The sequence below is a fragment of the Hippopotamus amphibius genome, chromosome 3 (assembly GCF_030028045.1).
Source record: "Hippopotamus amphibius kiboko isolate mHipAmp2 chromosome 3, mHipAmp2.hap2, whole genome shotgun sequence".
Classification (NCBI taxonomy): Eukaryota; Metazoa; Chordata; class Mammalia; order Artiodactyla; family Hippopotamidae; genus Hippopotamus; species Hippopotamus amphibius.
This window is the reverse complement of record NC_080188.1, coordinates 142,938,556-142,952,319: the sequence shown is the minus strand read 5'-3', so window position 1 is coordinate 142,952,319 and position 13,764 is coordinate 142,938,556. Positions and strand designations below refer to the sequence as shown.

General features: G+C 36.1%; 1 protein-coding gene across 2 annotated transcripts in view; it reads left to right on the top strand.

Annotated features, from left to right (window-relative positions):
* The window catches only part of NVL (nuclear VCP like), a 110,452-nt gene that overhangs the window by 10,695 nt on the left and 85,993 nt on the right, over positions 1-13,764 (top strand). For both annotated transcript variants that reach the window (XM_057726899.1, XM_057726900.1), the window contains exons 5-11: positions 1,327-1,381; positions 2,148-2,417; positions 5,134-5,260; positions 5,481-5,557; positions 6,107-6,241; positions 8,532-8,633; positions 12,280-12,397. In XM_057726899.1, coding sequence (XP_057582882.1) covers positions 1,327-1,381; positions 2,148-2,417; positions 5,134-5,260; positions 5,481-5,557; positions 6,107-6,241; positions 8,532-8,633; positions 12,280-12,397 — 884 coding nt within the window. The remainder of the gene's footprint in view (positions 1-1,326; positions 1,382-2,147; positions 2,418-5,133; positions 5,261-5,480; positions 5,558-6,106; positions 6,242-8,531; positions 8,634-12,279; positions 12,398-13,764) is intronic.

Sequence of the window (13,764 nt, the reverse complement as noted above, 5' to 3'; positions counted from 1 at the left end):
CCTAGTTATACTATTATTTAATTTTTTGCCAGTTTTATAGGCAAAAAATTGATTATATTATTTTTATTTGTAATTTTTGGAAAACTACCACGAGGTTAAATTTTTTGATTGTTTCATGTTTCCTTTGTGAATTGTTTATGGGTTTTGTCTTTGATTTGAGAGCTACTTGAATTTTCCTTGTTAGTTGTCTGAGCTCTGTATAAAATAGCACCTCTTTTTATATGTATTACAGATGGTTGTCACAGTTTGCCATTTACCTTTTATTTTTGTTTATAGTGTCTTTTAATTAGAGAAGTTTTGCATCTTTACCTAGTTAAATCTTTCAGTCTATTCCTTTATGGTTTATGCTGCTGTACTTGGAAAGACCTCTATCACAAGAGTGTATAGAATAATTACTGATACTTTTTTCTTGTGTCTTTATGGCATTTCATTTAACTCTTTGTAATTAATTATGTTAACTTACAGTTAATTGTGTTTGTAGGGCATAAATTGGAGGGCAAAACAGTTTTTTCCCAAGTATTTGAGTAATCCACCTTTTTTACTTTGATTAGAAATGCCCCAAATTATATTAATTGAATTTAATGAATAACAAAAGAATTCATGTCAATTATAAATGTGGGTATAGCATTTATATGAACCTATTTACTTAGGAAAAGTCCTTTTCTTGTTTATTTTCTAAAGAAACTATATTAAATACCAGAGTCCTGTAGTTACTTGAAGCTATTAGCTATCAGCTCTCAGCTGTAATGAACTGACATTGCAGTTTCAGTTTGTAGTTACTAGGATTTATACTTGGTTTTGGCCATATTATACGAAAAACTCTTTGTACCTTCATTTCTCATGAATGGACTTGGAAAAGTTGCACTTGGACACATGGCTTGGTCATGTTGAATTCGTTACTCAAACTGCTTTATTATGGCTTGCTGGAATATTTTTTCTACTGGCATCTCATGTTCCTAAATGAGATCCTTGGATCTGATGGGAATTTGTATGTTACTTTGCTAGAATAAAGATAACCACATTTATTAAGCATTTACTGTGTGCTAAGGACTTTGCAAGCTTTCATTTAATCCTCTGATAAACCAGTGAGGTAGACATTATTTATTATCTCCATCTTATAGGTAAGGAAGCAGAGGTTCAGAGAAGTTAAGTAGAAGCTAGTAACTGGTAAAGCTGGATTTTGAATCCATATTTCTCTGATTCCAAAGCCTGGACTCTCACCACCAATAGTATTTTGCCCCGATATATTTTCTTGTTTTGGGTAGTAATTTTTTTAGGATGTGGGAGAAAAGCCTTTACAACATTTCTTTTCTTCTTTTTACTGAGGTATGTTGAAAGCCATTCTGATGATTCAAATATGGAAGATTACCCTGATCCACAGGTAAGTCAGGTATTTAATGGACCAACTTAAATTTTTAAAAATCACTATGAATCCTCCTTAGAAAAGATCAATAAGGAATAGAATAAGAGACTTTCAATATCTTCATCAGTAAATAATTGAATATTTCTATGTGCAGCATTGATGAACCCTTGGATTGGCCATCCTTCCAGTATTTGTGTGTATGGCCTATTATACAGTAGAAAAGAAAGGAAGAGAATGGCCAGAAATAAGGGCAGACAAGAATAGAAAGTGCAATTAATAGTAAAAATGGAAAAAGGAATACATTTTCTGCCAAAGAGCTGGCTTTGCCAGTAAGTACGCTTGGGTTAAAGGCAAGTGTGGGAATAATATATCAAATTATTTATAATTTACTTTTTCCCCCTGTTGATAATTCAGCTGTTGAATTTATTAACAGTCATGATGATACTGTTATTTGATCCAGTTTTGAATTGATGGGATAGTAATGACTCATTGACTACCAGCTCATTTTCATAGTTGCTTCTATTGTATTTTTTGAAAACAACCATTCTTATTTGGTTTTATTTGACTGCCAATTATGAATTTGTACATTAACTTGGAGTGGAGGGGGTACATCTTTTTGAGCAGTAAATGTTTGTGAATTATCCTGTTATGAACACCCGTATTTTCTGACTGCAATTGTTTTGAGAAGTGTTGAGAGGAAAATGTAGAAAGCTTCTTAATGTAGATAATCAAACTGTCATGAGTACCTGTTGAGTAATTTATGCTAACATCATGTTTCTGCCAGTCAGCAAATCATATGAACAGTTCCCTGCTCTCCTTATATCGGAAAGGAAATCCTGATTCAGTTTCAAGTACTCCTGAGATGGAGCCAAGAGAAACCACCATTTCAACACCATGGATAACTTCCAAAACAGGCTCCTTTCCTTTGAAGACCTCTGCCAGAGGTTCTGAAGAATGGTTTATTGACAAAACCCCGAATGGAAAGAAAGACAGTTTTTTCTCGGACCTGTCAGATGAGAAAAGTAATGATAAGAAGCCGATCTCTGAGATAGAGGTATTTTTATAGTGGAATTTTAGCCCCACATAGTTGGAGTACATTACACCCTTTTCATGGAATGTAATATCAAGCAGATTCTTGTGTTTTGTAAAAGACTTAGGAACTTTGAGATATATATAGAATTTGATAACTTCCCACTACCATCTTCATTTTCATTCTAGTCCAGGCCTTTACTCTTTCTTGCCTTAACTATTGAAATAACCTTCCAACTGGAGTCTGCTTCCATTCTTGTTCCCATAGTTTATTCTTTGCACAGAGATATCTTTTTTACAGGTTAGGTCCGATCCTTGTCATTCTTTTATTAAAAACCCTCCAATGGCTTCATTTAGTCTGCAGTCAGAGATCTTGCAGTTGCCAGGAAAGCCCTGTATGATTTGGCTGCCCTGCTGCCTCTTTAATCTTATCTCCTCTGCCCTCCTCCCCCACCTCACAGCTTTGCTTCAGCCACAGCTGGGCTGTTTCTAGAATATAACAATCCTTCTCTCACTTGGGGCATTTACACTTGAACTTTCTGTTTGGAGCATCTTTCCCGAGATTCCTGTGACTCACTCCATCATTTCTTCACATCTCTTTTCACATGTAATCTCTGCAGAGAGGCCTTCCCTGATGTGTGAAATAGCACATCGTTGGATACTCTGTTTCCTAACCCAGCTTGCTTGCTTGCTTGCTTACTTGCTTGCTTGCTTGCTTGCTTGCTTTCTTTCTTTCTTTCTTTCTTTTTTTTGTATAATTGTTTGCATAATGACTCTTTCTATAATTGTTTTTGGTTGTTTCATTAGAATGGCAGCTCCAAGAGAGGAGGAATTTTATTTAGTAATGTGTCCCTGGCTAAAATATGTCTAGCATGGTGTAGTCAGTCAGTTCATTGAATTAGTGGCTGATGAACTTCCTGAGATGCGTTTACTACTAAGAGTTAACCCTACTTTGGGTGTGTAGTACAGAAAGTTGATGGTTGTAGGAAGCAGGGAGATTAGCTGCTAAAATAGCAGTGTGGTTTATTTTCAGTTTAGGATGATGCCTTGAGGGATCCGACATAAATGGATACACTATGAAAATGGATAAAATAAGTAGACACTTTTTTTCCTCTCCTTTTTTTTTTAATTGGGGTATAGTTGTTTTACAATGTTGTGTTAATTTCCACTCTACAGCCCAGTGAAGTGGGGTTCCCTGTGCTGTACAGCAGATTCTTATTAGTTATCTATTTTATACATATTAGTGTATATATGTCAATCCCAATCTCCCAATTCATCCCACCGCCACCCCCACCCAGACACCCCCACTTTCCCCCCTTGGTGTTCATACGTTTGTTCTCTATATCTGTGTCTCTGTTTTTGCCTTGCAAACCAGTTCATCTGTACCATTTTTCTAGATTCCACATATATGCATTTTAACCTTTTTTAAGTTGAAATATACCATATGTAAAGAAAAGTAAAGCTTGATGGATTATTGCAAAGTGAGCACATTGGACATCATTCTTACCTGATTCTTTTAATGCATGACAGAGAAGGGGTTTAAGGTAATCTCTCTCCCAGTAGAGCAGCTCCATGTGCTCCGGGACTCACTGTCTGGTGTGGGAAATGTTAGCTACCTGTGGCTATTGAGCCCTTGAAATGTGGCTAGTGCAAATGAGGAACTGAATTTTTAATTTAAATTTAAAAACTAATAGTTCAGTTACTAGAAAACTGCTGAGTGTATTTGGAATAACTTGGGTATGTGAATCTACTTTTTCAGCTGTAAATTTTATGAAATCTAAATACAAATCAAGTAGTTCCCATGAAAATTTAGTGTCTGAATTGAGACGTGCAGTAAGCATAAGGTATTCATTGGACTTTGACGACACTACAAAAACAGTGTAAAACAGCTCATTAATTTTTGTACTGACTATATGTTGAAATAATGGTTTGAATATATTTGGTTAAATAAGATAGATTATTAAATTATTTTCCAAAAAATTATTTTCACTTCTTTCTTTTTCCCTTGTTTAAATGTGGCTACTAGAATATTTAAAATTACATATGTGGATGGTATTATATTTCTCTTGGATGATGCTGTTCTAAGTGGTTTTCAAGCACCAAACCCTTTGATTTGGCAAAACCTCTCCCCTCCCTCTTTTGAATTATTAATGGGCCTTTTCCAAATCTATTTACGTTAATCATTTGTCTTTAAAGAACATTATTATGGTTGGCAAGGTCAAGGAAAAAGCTTGACTCTTATGTTGAATTATACTTTTTTATGGCTGTCAGAGCAGCTCTGTAGTCATATTTAATTAAGTGATTGATCAGACATCAGAGGAACACCAACTATATAAAAGGCTCAGTGAGAAATAAAAGATGAGTGTTAGTGTCTTAACTCCAGAAGCACACAATTCAATGAGGGAGACATAGACAGGTGAGTCACTCAAATACAAGGCAGATTGTGATAGGCTGTACTACAGTTGCAAATTCAATGTTCTGAGAGGGTGAAGAAGAGATTAATTCTACTTAGAAGACTCTGGAAAGGTTTTCATATGTTAGGATATAAACTGAGCATCAAGGCTATGAAAAAGGACATCCCCAGCAGAGACCAGCCTTAAGCAAGAAGGTTGGGAATAGCTAACAGGGGTGAAAGTGCTAGGGTAGGAATGATTTTTTTTTTTAATAATGCCCATCTTTTAAAAAAAGAAAAATTGAAAATATAATTTCAGACATGGCATGTTTAAATTTTTTTTTTCCAGAATTCAAAAGATTCTCTTCTAGAGAGTAATACAAGAAAAGGCAGGCTAAATAGGAAAAGAGGCAAAAGGAAGAAAGAAGATCTCCAGGAAGTAGATGGAGAAATAGAAGCTGTCCTGCAAAAGAAAGGTGAGATGCAAGTCTTGTGGGTGGTAGCGGCTGTGTTTGCTCTGAGAGAGGCATCACAATTCCAAGCTGTTTCACATGGGGGACCTTCTACCTGCAGAGACATTTACTAGAAAATGTTTCAGCTTCTAATGGACCTTTGTTTACTTAAAGATTATTCAGTATAGTTCTGAGTTACTGCTGAATCACTAATCTTTTCACCTCCTCCTTTTTTATTTACCAGCTAAAGCCAGGGGGCTAGAAATGCAGATCTCCAATGTGAAGTTTGAAGATGTTGGAGGCAATGATACGACATTAAAAGTTAGTTCAAATTCGGAATTTCTACCTCAGATGAGTATATTGCCAATCAGTTATTCAAACAGAGCCTTCCTTTTTGTATTTGATAGGAACTGAGTATAGAAAAGGAGGCCAGGAGATGAGAAGGGCAAGCCTGACTGTACCCTTCATACCCTTCAGGGTAGTGAGGGATAAAAGAAACGTATCTTCAACTTTTTCACCATTTTAATTATAGTGTACATAAGATACATGCTTTACCAGGAGCATTACTTTAACAGTTGTAATGGTTACTATTTGTTTGTGCTTATTCTGTTTCAGTTACTATGCTAGGTACTATTCATTATATATATCTGCAAGGTAGATATTATTACAGCTTAGGAAGTGGAAGCTCAGAGAGGTTTTTGCTAAAGTCACATGACAGGTACCAGAGCTGGGATTCAAACTCAGATGTAAGTTTAAAGCCTGTACTCTATCTACTGTACTTTGCTGCTCCAAAGGATAGGTCCTTTCATTCCACGTTGATTCTTTCTCTTTGGGGCTATGCAAGACATCGTTCCTATTAATCCCTAACAGGAGGTCTGCAAGATGCTCATACACATGCGTCACCCAGAGGTGTACCAGCACCTGGGCGTCATACCCCCACGTGGAGTTCTTCTTCATGGACCACCAGGCTGTGGGAAGACATTACTTGCACATGCAATTGCTGGGGTGAGGTTTACTGACCCTTGTTTGCTTTTGTTATTTTTGTTGTTTGTTTTTATTTTTTCTCTTTGATCAACTCGAACCAGATTTAGCATATTATCAGGAGACTGATCCCCTCTTCATTTTTTTTTTACCTCTTTTCATACTGCTATTTGTTAGATGCTATTTTTTTTTCAAATGTGTCCAGTTATTTATATGGCAGGAATTGGGTGGGAAGCAAAATAATATACGAGGGTGAGTCAAAAATTATCCGCACTCCGGTTATATTAAAACTTCTGTTGGCTGCACTGTCTTATCAGCGCTTTCCGTTCAAGGCTACTGTCTCCCCAGTCACTGCCATGCAGGTGTGGACATGTTACATCAGTTCATTTGTAACAGCGTTGTGGGCAAAAATGGATGCCCCACTTGGGATTTGCACAAAAGAAGTGCACTGTGCAGTGATTTGTTTTTTGTCGTCTGAGGGTGTGCATGTCCACACATTTCTGGCCACACTGTCGACACTGCAAAAACTTTGTTTTGAGGTGTTAAAGCATCCTCCCTATAGTCCTGATTTTGCTTCATTGGACTTTCACCTGTTTAGTCCCCTGAAAGCAGCCCTATGAGGACGAAGATTTGCTTCTGATGAAGAAGTGAAGACAGTGGTGCATTCGTGGCTCGCAGCTCAGCCTAAAACATTTTTTAATGAGGGAATACGAAAGCTTGTCGACAGATGGACAAAGTATTGAAAAGCAAGGAGATTATGTTGAAAAATGATGTATTTGTCTTTTCTAAAAGTTAATTAAATTCTACAGCCAGAGTGCAGATAATTTTTGACTCACTCTCATAGCTGTAAACAACCCTTTTTTAATTTTAATTTTAAACATTTATTTATTTATTCGGCTGCACTGGGTCTTAGTTGTGGCACATGGGATCTTCATTGCTGTGTGCAGGATCTTTAAGTTGCCACATGGGGAATCTTTAGTTGCGGCATGTGGGATCTTTTTTCAGTTTCGGTGTGTGGGCTCTTACTTGTGGCATGTGGGATCTAGTTCCCTGACCAGGGATTGAATTCGGGCCCCCTACATTGGGAGCGTGGAGTCTTACCCACTGGACCACCAGGGAAGTCCCAACCCTTTTTTTAACATGTAGTTTTACATTTTAGTCACTTCTCTTTCCCTTTAAAACCAGTGGTTTTCAAGAGCAGTAAAATAAGAAAACTGAGGATTGTAATTTTCATAGAATTAAGTTTATTCAGAATTTCCATTGAGTCATTTTTTTAATCCATTTTAGAGTTAAAATATCCTTTCTAAAATGGTGATAATGGTTACTCACTTGGCAAAATAAAAAGCTAGCAATCTTAATTTTAGTCCCATCAGACTTCTTGGTAAAATGCAAAATGTCCAAGTAACGTCAGTTTGAAGAATAGCATACTATGCTAATCCTTAATAGATAGTGCTCTGTGAAAGGTAATTTTTATAGGAGAACTTGGTTGATTTGTTTCATTTATTCATTTGTTGAATAAATCTCTTTTGTGTGACTGCTACATGCCAGACATTGAAATATAGTGATAAGTACAACAAACTCAGTTTTTATCTTTAAGGAGTTTTTCGATCAAATATGAGAAACAGACATTAAACAGTCTTTCACACAAATAAATGTTGCTCATTGTTACAGTTACAGTGAGTGGGAGACAGAAGAAGTGCAGAATGCTGTATGGTATGTTGTTGATATGTTGTCTTAAGCCAAGTTAAGAGCTAGGCTCAAAGAAAATGTCTTTGAGGAAGTGAAATTTCAAGATAGCCAGAAGAATAGTAGGGTTTAGGCAGGGTTGTTGCCATTTGTATTGGTGGGACACTGGTAGTTTCTCTTCCTTTACTGTAAGAACCTGCCTCTTCTGAGTAGTAACTGGCTACTTCTCTGGGTTCAGGGCAGGAGAAGTGCCAGGAGGGTGTGTGGGGGACAACTGTGTCACAACCCCCTGCTATTTCCTTCCCAGCAGATAAATAAGAGATAAAATTGTTTTGACTCGGCTCTAAGTGGGAACAAACAGATTTCTTAATATTCAAGACCCTTTATTCAGAAGAGATAGTAACAGTTTTATAGTAAAGTAAAAACAAGTAGAAGGTCTCCAGTCAATGTGTTTGGATAAAATTTTAGATTTTTAAGTAATGTTTTTCATTGGACCAACACAAAAAGATGAAGTTGTTCAGAAAATTGGTCATTTAAAAAATGTAATTTTGAGAGAGGGACTGAATAAGGAAAAAGTAGGGGAGTGAAAATTTGAAAATTTGGTCTTTTTTTATGTATTTGTGCACAGGAACTTGACCTTCCAATCCTGAAAGTAGCTGCTACAGAGATTGTATCTGGAGTATCCGGAGAATCAGAACAGAAGCTGAGAGAACTGTTTGAACAAGCTGTGGTGAGTCAGCTAATGACTCTAACATCAGGTTGTCAAATCGTATAAGGCTGTTTGGAAGATCCTGTTCTCTCTAATGCTGGTTTTGTTAACCTGTTCACTGGTCATTCTTTTCTAAACATGTTAATTTGTTACTCATGATGACTAAATGTTTAAAGTAGATTCACTGATATAGACTGTTGGATAAAATAATCTCTTTAATCTGAAAATAACATAATTGGTGAGAAGTTCTGAGCTGTCATACCCAATAGCGATATGCTGAAAGTAGATTATCCTTGTGATATTTTTTTTCACTTTTACTTTTCTCAACTTAGGTTTGACCAGACAACCTGTAAGCAGTGTGAATATTTTTAACATTTAAGGATTATCACATTACAAAAGCAACCATAGAAATGCCAGGATAAACTCTTCTCTATTTGCATAATTGAAGCTGTGAAAAGAAAATTCAGTTACCAGAGAAATTATAGATTGGATTTTATTCTGATTATAATTCATGTTATTAGAATTTGGTTGCTTAAGAACTTCTGAGGAAGATGACATTTGTATCCTATTGAAGTTTTATCTTCAGCATTAGTTATGGTTAAATGTACTTTCAAGTCAGAAACAGGTTCAAATCCTTATGCCACCACGTACTAATTGTGTAATCTTGGGCAGAGGTCCCCAACTCCCAGGCCACACAGCAGGAGGTGAGTGGCAGGCGAGCAAGTGAAGCTTCATCTGCCTCCCCACTGCTCGCATTATTGCCTGAACCATGTCCCCACCCACACCCCCAGCCCGGGGAAAAATTATTTTCCATGAAACTGGTCCCTGGTGCCAAAAAGGTTGAGGACCACTGATGTTGGACAGTTTAACCACTCTAACCCTTAGTTTCCTTGCTAGTATACTGTGTTAATAATACTACTAAAATCTCAAGGGGTTGTTGATTGTATTAAATGAGAGTGTTCATATAAAATCTTTAATGTAGTGTCTAGCACACAGCAAAAGCCCTATAAATAATAGCTATAACATGCTCACTTGAGCAGTCACTAGTCATCACAGTGGTTAAAAAACTAAAAGATAGCAAAAAGTTTAATTTTATGTTGTCATTATTTGCACCTCAAACATATAGGGGCTGGTGAATTTGACCAATGTGTCTGAAACTCAAAGCTGATGTGAAATTAGGAGAGAAATTGTATTTTACCAGTACTTGAAAAATTTTTTTAAATAGCAAGAATGTAGCAAAATTTGTTACCTAGTCCAAGCTAGTATTGCTTGCTGCAGCAGGCCAGTAAATCGAGAGGTAACTTGTTGGGATAAGGAATAGTGACTTTATTTGGAAAGCTAGCAGACTAAGAAGAAGGTGGACTAGTGTCCCAAAGAATCATTGTCCCTGAGGTACAGTTTAGGCTTCTTTTATTCTAAAAAGGGAAAGGGGTAAAGTCTTGGTTTTGGTCAGACTCCCCAGAGGGGATGTGTTAACTTCTTCCTTCCTGCAGGTAGGCCTGGTCAGAATGTTTCCTGTGAGCTAAATGTAGACTGGCATGGGAAAAGCTGTGGTCACACAAGGAGGCAGAGTAAGGGTGGGAAGGGTACTGTGCTCAGCAAAGCTAAGTTCTTTCAGGTGTTAAAAATGAGCTTGATTTGATTGTTAATTGGCATACAGCTGGAAGACAAGTAATAACTTTTGTGTTTATGGTAAACACAATAATGAATAAGGATAAAAGAGACAAAGGGCAAAATTAAGTTGTTGGTTCTGTGTTTATCTTTCTCTCAGAACCAGTACTGAGCTGGTAGTGTGCCTAACAGCAGGTGCTTAATAAATGTATGGTCTAGCACCCCTCTTTCCTGGACCCCCTGTTTCCTAATGAAAGTCAGTACAATAAGGTATGTGTAGATCAGAGAACGAAAAGATAAAATCAGATCAAATGGTTCTTTATTGAAAACTATATGCTTGCTTTAGGCTAAATTCTGATGACCATCACTTAGTTTTTCCTTCCTTTTTTTCTCATTCAGTTTTCTGGGTCATTGACAAATACTATTGTGCTTACTTTCTGAGACCATTGCTGTCTGTAACTTTACTCTTTTGTAACTGGGTAATGTGTCAAGCAGTCAGAGGTGCTCCTTTGCATACATTATCATGAGGAGGATTGGAAAGAGAGCCAGCTAGTGGCAGGCCAAATTTCTCTTCGTTTAAAATGCAGTGGTTCACATGGTTTTTAGATACCTTAGCCAGGCTGACAGTCTGCCTCTTAGCATAATCAGTGTCACTCCTAACTAAATAACTAAGGAGGAGCTGTGCTTTAGATGGTAAGTCTACATCTTTTAATTTAAATTTCTCGTTTTAATTAGTTTTTAATCTGTTTGTTTTTTATTGTGATAAAATATATTTAACATAAAATGTACCATTTTAAACATTTTTACAGTTTGGTGGCTATTAAGCACACTCATATTGTTTTGTAACCTTCACCCCCCATCCATCTCCAGAATTTTTCATCCTCCCAAGCTGAGATTCTGTACCCATTAATCACTAACTTTTCATTTTCTCCTCCTCCTAGTCCCTGGCAACCAGTATGCTTTATGCCTCTGTGAATTTGACTGTTCCAGGTAGTTGTTGCTTATATTGTATCTTAACTTACTTTCTCTGAACTCTATCTAGTTTATGTTTAAAAAAAGACTAAAGATTATTGTTGTCCACACTGATGTATTGGAACTTTACCCTTCTTTCTTACTCAATGTAGTCTTCAAAATAAGCCTCTAGTAGTTTCAGTTTGGGATGATGAAAAAGTTCTGGACATAATGGTGGTGATGGCTGCACAACAATGTAAACGTATTTAACCACAATAAAAAAAAAAAAAGACTTCCTAGGTGGTGCAGTGGGTAAGAATCTTTTGCCTGCCAATGCAGGGGACATGGGTTCAATCCCTGTCCAAGGAAGATACCATATGCCTCAGAGCAACTAAGCCCGTGTGCCACAACTATTGAGTCTGTGCTCTAGAGCCTGTGAGCCACAACTTTTGAGCCCATGTGCCACAACTACTGAGGCCCGTGCGCCTAGAGCCCATGCTCTGCAACAAGAGAAGCCACCACAATGAGGAGCCAACGCACCACAATGAAGGGTAGGCCCCGCTTGCTGCAACTAGAGTAAGCCCATGTGCAGCAACGAAGACCCAACGCAGCCAATAAATAAATAAATTAATTAATTAATTAAAAAAAATAAAAACAAAACCTCTGGTGCTTCTTGAATACCTCTTATAGCAGATTCTAGGGAAAAAACGTAGATATTTTTATGTCGCTAGGAACATTGATGAAACATTTGTAGTGAACTTAGTTCTTCTAGTTTAAGATTTATAAACATACTATTTTTAAATTTCAGAACATAGCAAATATGCCTGATTTACAAAAGAATTTCAATAGTTTTATCATCACAGAACATGGATTGATAAGAAAACTGTAAATGTGTTTATCCTATATGTAGTCTCTTACTGTCCTCTTTTTATCCTCTTAAGTCAGATAAAAATCAGAAGTAAATCCTGTGAACTGCCTTCTTTAGGGTTATTCTTTTGGTGAATGATCCTTGAAGTTTAAGATTGAAAAAAATGTATGTACTTAACCATGCTGCAGTATAGGGAATACGTTTATGATTGTCTTTTTGTGATGTTTTTATTTCTAGTCAAATGCACCATGTATCCTTTTTATTGATGAAATTGATGCTATTACCCCCAAAAGAGAAGTTGCTTCAAAAGATATGGAACGAAGAATTGTAGCCCAGCTCCTCACCTGTATGGACGGTCAGTTTGAAATAATGAATTCACTTTAAGAGAATGAATTCTTTTTTCAAATAGTGTAAGATGTGGAGTTATGAAACATTCAAGTAGCATAAAACTCAGAGTAAAAACCAGAAATCTTTTTCTTTTCACAAAAGATTGCATCATTTATTTTTGGAGTATATCTTAGCAGTTATTTTTAATGCATTTACACGCATGTATAAATACACTAACATTTTGCTTTTTATGATACTCTGATTGCACCATACACACTGTTCTATAACTTGCTCTCTGTATCTTAACAATATGTCTTGGATATGTTGCCATTTAAGTGCATTTATATCTAACTCTTTTTAATTGCTGCTGGGTATCCTTTAGGATAAATTTATCATATTATGCTTAAATATTTCCCTTTTGATGGATATTCAAGTTGTCTTGGTTTTTGCTTTACAACAGGCTGTAGGGAATATCCTTAAATGGGCCTTATTGGTACACATGCAGTTTTCTAAGATGAAGTAATGGTTAAAAATTATACGTTTAAAATTTTTATAGGAAATGGCAAATTGCCTTCCAAAAAGACTTTTCCATTTACATCTTTACCAGTACTATACAAGAGTCACCCTTTCTCCAGATCCTTCAGAACACTGAATTGTTTTAATTTTTGCCAGTCTGAGGAATGAAAATTGTATGTTTGTTGTAATTTGCATTTCCCTGATTACCATTGATATAGATCAACTTTCCATATTTTTTTGGCTATTCATATTATTTCCAAAATCCCTTTTCTCATCTTTTTCCCATTGTTCTCTTGAAGTTTAAAAACATTTGAGTGAATGTTATATTTTAATATATTATGGAAACAAATCCTTTGTTAAATATACTGCAATTACTTCCTGTCTGTAACTTGTCTTTCAATTTTGTTTAGTGGTTTTTGGATACAAATTGGAGGAAAGAAATCAGCATGAGCAGAACTTTTGGAACTAAATCTTACCTACTGTGAAATAGCATATGTTTGTGTATATAAAAAAATTTGAAGTAATACTTATTTTGTATTCCTTGTGATCTAGGTTTTAGATTGCTTATTCTGCTGTTTTATTTTTATGTAAAATTTTCTCGCCATGTTTTAAGGCCTGTGTTCTGAATTACCATATTTTATTGAAGCTAATTTGTTATCAGTTGTAAGATACACCATTATTTTATGTACTTCTGAGAAGGAAGAAGGGAAAACACCAAAGTATGACATAATGTTTATCACATTGATAGTATAAGCATTCTGATCTCAGAGATATTAAAATGTGGAAAAATGAATAAATACAGGAGTTAAGCAGACTGCTTGTTACTAGAGCATTACTGAAAGCCCTGTTAGTTGGGATTTTTAGTGTGTCTCTTTGTGT